Below are 11,368 nucleotides of genomic sequence, written 5' to 3'. Positions count from 1 at the left end.
TGTTTGGTGGATTATTTCTTTGTTGTAAGAGTGATTCTTGGCAATAAATCGGATACCACTGTTTAGTTTGCCTCTTTAGTTCCCCTTAAATGGAACCACATTCATTCAAATAAACAAGACTGAACAGAGTCAGTAGCAGAATCAGCTGTTTGGCATTGGGAGAGAAGATCTGGCAAGTTTTTCAGGGGCACAAGCCACATACTCAACTCTGCTGCTCAACCCACAAATGCAGCTTCCTTACAAATGTGGCTCCAGTTAAGGGGAAATAAACAGGCTTTCCAACAGTATAAGATTTATAATCAGGAGGCATCGTTACAGCAAAGAAATAATCATCCAAACATAAATTTTCTTACTCTTTATGCTAAGATAATAGATTCACTTTAACCTGAACTTGCTGCTCCTTGAGGCAACTGTTGTAATTTGGTGCTATATGAATAAAATTTAATTGAACTGAATTATTCTATACACTCAGTTTATAGAAAGTGTCTTTGTGCGCTAGTGATTTGTTATTACAAGTGATTTTCCACATATTTTGGAATAAAAAAAAAAATTACAGCTTTAATTTCACTTAAGCACCAAGTTTTGGACTTAAAATAACACATGGCAGTCATCTTCTAACAGGTCGTGTGTTTGTACAACAAAAACTACAAATATATACTATACTATAATATTTTATTTGGTGTCCTTCTGGTATAACATATTTGTGAAGATGCAGGAGATGAATGTACCTAAAGACGACTTGCAAATCTACTAATGCTAATGCACTGCTAATGTACAGTTTTAACACAGCAGAGACCTGAAAGACTGATAACCTGCCAGAGCACATGAAGAAATAATCAAATCCAGAAATGGAGACGCTTTCATCAAAGCAGGAGCTTATTAAGCAGAGTGACTGTGGGTGGGATGTTGCTGCATAGCAGCACGGCCCAAAGAAGAGAGTGAAACATCTACAGTGAGTTCTGCTTTATTTTCATCAAAGTCATGGCAGCAGTTACAGTTAGTCCAACATGTCTGAAGTCTAAAAATCTAAACACACTGATGCTGTGCAGCCTTTTAAGGACTGATGTGTAGTCATTGAAAAACAAACGGGTCAGGACTCCTGACCTTTAGGGACCCAAAATCACAGGTTCACACATCTACAGTCGTGGCCAAAAGTTTTGAGAATGACACAATTTTACACAAAAACTGCTGCTTCACTGTTTTTAGATCTCTTTGTCAAATGTTTCTATGGTATACTGAAGTATAATGACAAGCATTTCATAAGTTTCAAAGGCTTTTATCGACAATTATATTACATTTATGCAAAGAGTTGATATTTGCAGTCTTGGCCCTTCCTTTTCCAGACCTCTGCAATTTTCCCCAACATGCTGTCAATCAACTTTTGGGCCAAATCCTGACTGACAGCAGCCATTACTGCATAATCAATGCCTGGAGTTTGTCAATCCATCCTCTATAGCTGGACCAGCACTGAGCCTGCAAATACATTTCAATATGAGATTTCTCAATAAGGCATTAAATGTACAAACTCCAGCAGCTACAAACATTTCACACCTCGATCTCTTCAGTCATGATCTCACAGCTTAATTGTTACTTTCCTTTCTGATGAAGCTCATAGTAAACACTGGATCAGGTGACCCTGAACCATCCCATGCTGAGGCTCACCCTTTGCTGCACGCTCTCTCACCCAACTTTACTCTTGCACCATCCAATAAATCCAAAAATTTAAATGCTTTGAGGCGACGCCTGTTGTGAATCGGTGTCATGGAAATAAAATTGATTGGAATTATTGTGCTTGAAGTTTCTGTAAACTTGCTTTCCTCTAAGTTTGTTCTCAAGAGATGCAATCTGCTCTGAACAGAGAAATGCTCACTCCTTACATGCATGAAACTTGCATAAGAGGATGTTTGCTTATGCATACATCGCACACCATCACCTATAAATATCCTAATCAGCCATGTGATCTATAACAAGATGTTTGAGATATCATGAAATCAGCTTAAAAATATTCATTTATTTAAATCTTTAACAAATAATTAGCTCACATTTTTGAATGGCTGCTCATAAACATACATGCGATCAATCATGAAACTATATATGCATGTAAGGCCTGGAAATGTGGTTTAAAAAGCTCTAAACAATGTGATACTGGACTTATTTTATTTCTGCTCTGTGGTCTCAAATAAGTTATCCTGATAACTTGACTGTAATTCTGCTTATTAAAAGTCTCCTGAATGGTTGGTGACACTTTGAAAGGTTAATTAATGATCACATTGTAGACTTTTGTTTTTAATTGCTCAGCAAAAATAAAGAGAAAAGCTCATTGTTTAGCATTTATTGATTTTATGCAGATATGATAAAACATCACGTCCTTTTCTGTAGTTCTGTGATGCATTAGCCTGTTATAATTCATGGCAGCCCCGATGTTTCTCCCCCACTCAATGAGCATTATCTCGATGGAGTGTGACAGAGAGTCAAACATTTCTCGAGTGCTTGACTCCATCGTGGAAATTTACTGTCAAACTGATGTGTTTTGTTCAGACTAATATTAATAAATGAAAGCTCCCATGGCTGCACAAATTGACAGAAAATTGGCTCTATATAATTTTATTTATTTTACTAATTCATCTGACTGTATAGAGAAGACTGTGAAATATGTATAAATGATGCATGTCATTTTTTTAAAAATCCTCTAAACAGAGTGAAATGTCTTCATGTTGTTTGGATTGTGAATTTTTGCTTTTGTAAAATGTTGTATGCACAGAAAATAAAAGCTTTAATTGTGATTCCTCTGTGATGTCATTCAGTGTGTTTCATTTCATTCATGTTTTCATTTATTTTCCTCATTTCAGGGTTAAAAACTCAAATAAAGTGAAAATAATCATTTCTGGGTTTTTAAGTGACTTTTTCAAATGCCTTTAAAAAACATAGTTTACACGGTGGTTTCATAAAAAAACAAAGGGACATTATTATTATATATTGTTATTAATAATATTATTAAACCTGTGCTCTGCTACACAGAAGAATTGCAATAAAAATCTCACAGCAAAGCCAACACTGGCAATAAGCATCATTGATCAGTGACACAAGCCAACATCTCTGTAATATTCAGACACGTGTCAGTGATGGAAGAACTCTGCTTAGAAATCCAATTGCTGCAGCCTGCACCATAACAGGAGCTCCTCACTCAGGGAGTCTGTCTGGCTGACCTGATGCAAAATAAATGAGAGAAGAGACTGAACGTGTGTGTGTGCCGAGCTGCTCTCGGCGTGTCAGAGCTGGCAGCTTTCAGGAAGGTGTAAAAATGCGAGTCTGACCTGAATCTCCAAACCGCTCGCTGTGCACAGCAGCTGCAGGTGGATCACATCCGCCTCTTGCCCTGTTACTCAATACCACAAGATGAATACACATTTGTGTGTGTGTGTGTGTGTGTGTGTGTGTGTGTGTGTGTGTGTGTGTGTGTGTGTGTGTGTGTGTGTGTGTGTGTGTGTGTGTGTGTGTGTGTGTGTGTGTGTGAGACAGAGTAAACTTGGGGTTTGTTTAGAAATGCTGCAGGTGCAGTGGCAAACTGCTATTAACTCACAGTGTGAACATGTGTGATTAACCCTCATCAGCATTCACACATTATTTTAAAAATAGTTTAAAATAATTGTAACACACTTTAGTGCAGCTGTGTTGTTTTTTTATTCTTTTTTTTTTTATTGTAAATTCCTTCCAAAATGAACTGCAACTATCAACAACTGCCAGGACTTCATCTCCAGAACATCGGTGTACTCAGCTGATAGTGGGCCTGGGCTGAACTTTCATGCATTACCAGCTGGTGCCACAAGATGGCGCAGTGAGTACACCGGACTTGTGGATTCCTTCTTATTTACAGCTGTGACCTGTCAAAAGGTGCAGTCTCCTGAGGAAACTGAAGTAGGGCTAAAAATAAAAATCAAAAGTTAAAAAATAAAAATGTCACCACTGGTGAAATGCTGCCCCCTGGTGGTGAAATTACCTGTTTGTGTTTGTAATACAGATTATTGATCACTGTTTAGATCAGGGATCCACACATCCAGGCCTCGAGAGCCAATGTCCTGCAGGTTTTAGATATGTCTCTACTCCAACACACCTGAATCAACACACCTGGTTTAGATGAAGACAGTAGTAGTTAAAATTATTACACATTAAAACACTTCAATATTTTAAGACTAAAATAATCCAGCAATATAGAAGACAGCCACAGGCTCTCAGAAACACGGTTTCAGAAATATTTGTGGAGCTATTCCACAGGTAACATTTACATGAATGAGCCCCCCCCCCTACCCCCCGAGCTAATTATTGAACCTTAAGGTGAGTGTGTACAAGTAAACATGTGATCCCAAACAGAAAAAGGTGCATTGAAGAGCTTCTTCTAGATTTTAAGACACAGTTGCAGGAGAAAGTCTGTGTCCAACACTTAGAGTGTATATTAAAAGGGGAGCTTAATATAAATATAAGGAGACAATAAAAAAAATATAGCAACAATATAAAACTAGTGAAACCTATGAGCCGGAGGAACTAAGCACAGCTCTCTGTATAATACAGACCTGGAGAGTCAGGGTGGAGATAATGAAGGTTCATTGAACCCAGACCCTGACATGTGCAGGTGTCATGAAAAATGTTAACTTTATAAGCTTGTACCCCCCCCCCCCCCCCCCCCCCCCCCCCCCCCGAGCTTAAAGAAAGAGCCAATGCAGAAGTGCCTTAAACCTGCATTCCTTCAGATGGCCAGCAGGGGGCGACTCCTCTGGCCTCAGAAAGAAGGCTGTATCGCCGTATAAATAAAACTGAGCTGAAGCTCATTCTGTTAAATTCAGTCCCATCTTTGCTCATGTGGCCACAGCACTGTTGACTGCACTGGTGATGCCCAGCCCTGCTGCAGCCGTAGACCGAAGGACAACACACAGCAGCACACCTCCACCTGCCACAGTGGAGATCTAAACAGCACGCTCCTGCAGGTCTTTTAGAAAGTACCTGATGTCACCAGTTTACTGAATCAGTCGCTGTTGGAGTTTTTGTTCTACACCAGAACTTAAATGTGTCCCACTGTAATAATGTCCCATTAGAAACAAGAGACAGCGTCGATGTCTTTGATACTAATTATTAAAGTGTCTGTTACCAGTCTCTGTTGGTAGCTGGAATGTGACCACCGAAGCTATCGCATACAGGAATAATGTGGGCATTTAGAATTTCATGGCATAAGAAAAGCATTTATTGATCCATAAAGATAAAATGTAAAGGCAGAGAAAATAGAGAGAAGAGTAAAAGAAATAAAAATGTATATACTGTAAGAATAAAAGATATGATAATTATTGTTATTTATGATATTTATTGGAGTTAGGAAGGCTACATGAAGATATATACATGATTAACTTTGTTTTGAAATAACATGGTCCATGACTGCAATCCAGAAAAATTAAATCAGGAGGTTTGGTTTAAATCAGATTTGCAGCTGACTGAGAATCAGCTTAAAGATGATTGTTGCTGATTTCTGATGATGAGCAGTGAGCTACAAACACTGTAATTTTGGCAAACTTTTGTTCAGAGAGTCATTTATATTCTGCCATGACCTAAGAGGGAAAATACAAAAAACATGACATTAAAGTTAATTATTAGAATCACCATTGCATAATGATTAACACGTCTATTGGCAAAGTATCTAAAGCAGCTGTGACGAGTTGAGACATCCCGAGAGCTCCAGCTGTTGCCTGTGTTCTGTATGCTCCTCTCTGGTATCATGTCACCGCCTTCCCGGCCTCCAAGAGTTCTCTGCCTCACAGGAGTGTTATGGTGGTGGGTGTAGTCAGTAATTCTGGCCAGGTGGAGACTGTGGAGCAGGTCTGTGTAGAGAGCCAGGTCTGTGTGCACTGTGTGGTACTGGCTGTGATTGTTACTTGGTATTTGTTGGGGTCTGTTGTGGTACTGAACATGGTTTCTGAACTGGAACTGATCTGGAGCATCTGCAAAGGCACTGTTGCTCTGGACCTCCTGGTTGTGATACTGGCTGTACTCGTTACTTAGTGTCTGTTGGGGTCCGTTGTGATACTGGCTGTACTCGTTACTTAATGTCTGTTGGGGTCCGTTGTGATACTGGCTGTACTCATTACTTAGTGTCTGTTGGGGTCCGTTGTGATACTGGCTGTACTCATTACTTAATGTCTGTTGGGGTCTGTTGTGATACTGGCTGTACTCATTACTTAGTGTCTGTTGGGGTCCGTTGTGATACTGGCTGTACTCGTTACTTAATGTCTGTTGGGGTCCGTTGTGATACTGGCTGTACTCATTACTTAATGTCTGTTGGGGTCCGTTGTGGTACTGGCTGTACTCATTACTTAGTGTCTGTTGGGGTCCGTTGTGGTACTGGTTGTACTCGTTACTTAATGTCTGTTGGGGTCCGTTGTGGTACTGGTTGTACTCGTTACTTAGTGTGTGTCGGGGTCTGTTGTTGAAATAGTCGTGACTGTGTGAGTGAACCTGTGTGGAGGCTGCAGAAAAAGAAAACAAAAATTAAAACTTGCACAAAATTTCATGAGTTTGTTCGCTGCCGTTTCATGGTTACATGAGTAAAAGTGACTTTTAAAGATGCCAAAATTTTAGATTTTGTAGATTATTGTAGTTGTAGTTGCACAATGCTTTATATATTTTTGCTCCTTATTTGCACATAAAAATTGTATCTTAGCATGCGTACCATCATTTAAATTCTTGCAGTCAAATGGTGCAGAAGTCGTCTGCTTCAGGATTGGACGGTGGGCGTCTTCAGGCTCCTTCTTTTCCATCAGTGGTCTCCAACTGGGGCTGGAAGACCTGATATCTCCTATTAGGGAAGGAGTTGGATTGAGATAATGTTTGGGTCACATCCAAACATGAATAATCAGCACACCACAGAAATGGGAAATGTGACCATCCCTGCTGTGTGAGTCACTGGGTTAATGGTCACTGGGAGCCAACGATGTAGTGGCAGCAATTTCCCAAGTATAAAATGTCCGTTTTTCACGTTTTTAGTGTGTATCATATGTACGTGGTCACAGTGTAAAGACACCCTGTGCTTCTGATTTTCAGCTTTTATTTGAAAGTTGTTTTTTAATTGTTCTCCATGGAACAGCTGATGCTGTGCTTTGGTGGGATTCATGAGAGAACCATAAATCCTGTCCTAATGAAAACAACACTGGATGAAAGAAGACAAAAATGCCCATGATGTGATGTGTATATTCTTCAGGTAGAGTAAAAGTAGAGTCAGCGTATGAAACGATTGCAAAATTGTGTTTTTCAGAATAATTTCTATGACACCATGGTGAAAAAGGAAAAAATGAACTTTTATAAAACATAAACTTGTCATAGTCCTCACTGGTTGTTTTCAAGTCTGTCCTTCCTCCTGCTGCAGGTGGTGGAATGGACAGTCCTTCCTCCTCCCTCTGGGGCGGAGTCTGGGCTCTGCAGCCAGGTACACCTGTTGCTCATCACCCTGCTGTCAGCCTCCAGTGTTTAAGGACCGATTCAAGCCTCCAGTCTTTATCAGTCTGCTGCTCCTCAGTAGTAACTGGTTTGCCAGCTATATTTGTCACTCCTCTGCTTTCAGTCTTGCCTCACCTGGCTTAAAAGCTTGTCTGCTGTCTCTGGTCTGGTCGTCTCAATCTTCCACCCCTCCTCTGTACTGCACTCGGATTCTGTGCCCAGCTTCTTTGCCTAACCTGGATGTACCTTCTCCGTGGACAACCTACTTTTGATGGTTATCGTCGTGATTATTGATGTAGACTGATGTGGAAATATTTAGCCTGATATATATTCTGCATGTAGAGTAAAAGGTCCATTTATGAAATGATCACAATACAGTATTTTTCTGACACACACACAGAGACAAAAACACACCAGAAAACAGTAACAAAAAAATCCTCCATGAGAAAGTTTGAATGGTAGTAACAATAAAATCTTAATATACACTGCTCGTGCTGTGCAAATGTCTTGAGTCAGAACTCTTTTATGCAGTTTTCTTGTAGTTTCTTTAAGCAACCTTCAGGAATAGTTCTCCAGAACTTGAAGGACAAAGCTCTTCATTGGATGTTTCTGCCTTTTTTCTGTTCTGTCAGGATGATCCCACACTGCTTCGATGAGGTCCAAGCTCTGGGGAGGCCAATCCATGACTGGTGGTGTTCCATTGTGTGTTTTCCAGGTATGCTTTTACTACACTGGCAGTGTGTTTGGGATCATTGTCATGATGGAAAATGAAGCTGTTGCCAATCAGATGCTTTCCACATGGTGTAGCATTGCAGATCAAAATCTGACATCACTTTTCTGCATTCATAATTTCTTAAATTTTGACAAGAGCTCCAACACCACTGTCTGAAACGGAGCTCCAAACCAAAACGGAGTCTCCACCGTGTTTAACAGATGGCTGTAGATGCTCACTGTCTCCTGATCTTCATACATGTTGACAATTTGAACCAAAGATCTCAAATTTGGATTTGTCACTCTATCACATGTCTCCACTGATTTTCAGTCCAGTTCTTGTGTAATGTGGCACACCTCAGCCTCTTCTCCCTGTTTCCCTTCCTTAAGAATGGCTTCCTTCCACTGAGACCATTTCTGATGAGGTGCACACCACTAATGATGTAATGAACATCTGCTTTAAAAAACCTGTATGTTTTATTTTTTTGAAGGTTCCAGTAAATAAAGTTGTCACTAGGTGCTGGCAGAAAACAATCAGAGTGTATCAGAACAATGCTGATGTCATGTTTTCCCAACTGACAGAACAAACTGTAGCTGTAATTATTCCCAAAACAGAGTTGATTATTGTGACTCAGCATCTCTGGTGCATCACATTAAAGTCCACCACAGTGAAAAGAAATCCTCTTAGATGTTCTTGTTTCTTTAACAAACGTCAGACACTTAAGTGCCGGTTTTACTTTCACCTTTAAAATACAAAAACACAAACACCACTCACTTCTGTCTTTTTGAGTTGTGGCTACTTTCACAGGTATTACGGCTCGATTTTTTTATGTTACAGAAACAACAAATCAAATGTGAAAGGGATTTGTACAAAAACACTGAATACCAAAAATCTGTTCACAGGAGGCATCTCCAGCACATTTTATCATTGAGGACACACAAGTACAAACACATAACATTTACTGCTATTTCCATGATGTGTGTGTGTGCTTGTGCCTGCAGTCTGAACTTAGTGGCATTGTGACTGGTTTCAAATTTCATGGAGTACACAGAAAGAAAAATTACAATAAAAAAAAAAACCTCTATGAAAATCTAGATGACGTTTTAGTTTTTTATATTATATATATATATAAACTGTCATGCAATACAGGTTAGGACCCACATTCAGTACTCAAAGGCAGGTAAGAATAACAAAAACTAACCTTTTATTAAGGTCGAGGAGTAATCCACAGCACAGCAGCAAACAGCAGACTGAAAAAAATAAACTGGAGTCCAAAACAAAACTTCCAGGATCACGAGGAGGACACGAGGCAACACAGAGACTGAAACCAGACTAACAGGCAGGGCAGGACTATTTATACACACCCAGGGGAAATTCAGGACGTTCAGATAAAACAGAAAGTGACAAACTACTGAACAGATATGATGAGTCAACAAGATACAAGGAGACACTGAAGAAGGCTGGAATTCATAATTAAAAAACAAGGACTCAAATACAAAAACTAGTAAGAGTCATAAACTCAACCTGGAAATAATAATAATATAAAAAAGAATACAAAACTCAAAAGGAGCACAAAACCTTGCAATGACAATAAAATCAAGTCGCAACGAACTAGAAGTGAAACAGTAACAAGAAACAGTAAAGAGGCAGCAGCACAAACACAATCATGAAAACATAAAATTTCTAACTATAGTTACAAAGAAAACCCTGAACCAACAGCAAAGCCTGAAGACTCCACACAGCAAGGCACAAAAACAGTAAGGTGTAAATACCAGGATGAAATGATGGTCCATACTTATCATTCTCTGATTGTGCCAACATATCTGAATAAAAGCCCCACATATATGGATGGATGGATGGATGGATGGATGGATGGATGGATGGATGTTTCTTATCCCATTCTTCTGTCAGTTCCTGTGTTTAGTTTAGTTCTGTCGGTTTCCCTGTTTAGTTTTTGCATCTCATTTCCTGTTTTATTTTGGTGCTATTTGTCTCTTGTGTATCATGTTTAATTTTACTTCCTCTCCTGCCTCATTGTACTGATTGTCTACACCTGTGCTGGTTTATCCCCGCAGTCTCCACTCCCCTTGTTACCTTGTGTATGTATATGTTGCCCCAGTTTCACTGTGGTGCCTTGTGTTGCACCACTGGAAGACTTGAGGTCACACCTCAGATATGTAATAATTTGTTGAGAAGCAGCACAAATTTAAATTCAAACACACACACTGAACACTGAACAAGAAAACAAACTATCACAAAATCAAATGGGGAAAAAAGAAAAAACGCTAAAGAAAAAATAAAATGCCAAAAGGGTTGAAGACTTAAATGCAAGAAGTGCAACAAATCTGAACAAAAATGATAAACGATGACAAATAAGCAGCACAACTATCTAAAACACAGCTGAAGCAGCTCTAACTGTTCAGTCAAAAGAAGGTAAATCCATTTTATATCCATGGTTGTTATTCATGTGTTTAGCAGTGGAGCTATGTTTATCATTAAGCCCGCTCACTGTTACTTATTTCTGTGTCCACTGAGGAATCAAACCTGGGAGCTTTCATTTGTCTGGTGAACGTGTAAATCTTTCAAATGACAAAGTGCAAAGAGTGGAAAACTAAAGTCTAATATACAAACTATATATTAATTCAGACCTGGGCACTGTACAGCCCCCGGGCCACATCCTGGTCATGTGATCAGGCTTCTAAGTATTTATTTACTGCAGTCAGAGGTAAAGCTGTGTGTTTACTGTGTGGAGAGCAGATTATTGGGTTTAAACATTACAGCTTAGACTGCCATTACAAGACTAAACATGCAGAGGAATACAAGAACTTGACTGATACAGAGCAGGAACGATCTGAACTTTTGCTAGAAAAGCTGCAAAAGCAACAAGGACTTTTTTATTTTTACCAAGCTTTACACATTTAGTTTGTTAAAAACACACACATACAGAGATGACAGTAAACTGTGAATTATCAACAACCAAAACAGCTGCTGATTCATTAATTAACTGATTAATCAATGAATTGTTGCAGAAACTGAACACAGAACCTTTAAATGTTGACAAATACTCATAAATATATTTAAATATACTTAAAAAACTGTTTGTTAAGTATTTCTATGATCCTTTTAAATGCTAAATGTGAGGATGACATGAAGTGTGGCCTTTTATTTAGTAAGTCTTGATGC

At 39.2% G+C, this 11,368-nt stretch overlaps 1 protein-coding gene across 1 annotated transcript; it reads right to left on the bottom strand.

Annotated features, from left to right (window-relative positions):
• Nucleotides 1-5,451: 5,451 nt before the first annotated feature.
• Nucleotides 5,452-9,466, bottom strand: LOC115785246 (TBC1 domain family member 5 homolog A-like). The gene is made up of 3 exons (XM_030736777.1): nucleotides 9,387-9,466; nucleotides 6,710-6,835; nucleotides 5,452-6,506 (listed from the first exon to the last, which is right to left on the bottom strand). Exons 2-3 carry the CDS (start codon nucleotides 6,795-6,797, stop codon nucleotides 5,575-5,577), a joined length of 1,020 nt encoding a protein of 339 aa, XP_030592637.1. The 5' UTR covers nucleotides 6,798-6,835; nucleotides 9,387-9,466; the 3' UTR covers nucleotides 5,452-5,574.
• Between the last annotated feature and the right edge of the window lie 1,902 nt (nucleotides 9,467-11,368).

The sequence above is a fragment of the Archocentrus centrarchus genome, chromosome 8 (assembly GCF_007364275.1).
Source record: "Archocentrus centrarchus isolate MPI-CPG fArcCen1 chromosome 8, fArcCen1, whole genome shotgun sequence".
Taxonomy (NCBI): Eukaryota; Metazoa; Chordata; class Actinopteri; order Cichliformes; family Cichlidae; genus Archocentrus; species Archocentrus centrarchus.
Note: the sequence above shows the minus strand (reverse complement) of the source record. Positions and strands in the feature narration are given on the sequence as shown.

What these genes read in the sequence shown, in the direction of transcription:
- LOC115785246 (XM_030736777.1), bottom strand. Translation starts at nt 6,797, where the DNA reads ATGGAAAAGAAGGAGCCTGAAGACGCCCACCGTCCAATCCTGAAGCAG. An exon ending in CTGCAAGAATTTAAATGATG is followed by an intron (nt 6,507 to 6,709) that starts GTACGCATGCTA and finishes CTTTTTCTGCAG; the next exon opens with CCTCCACACAGGTTCACTCA.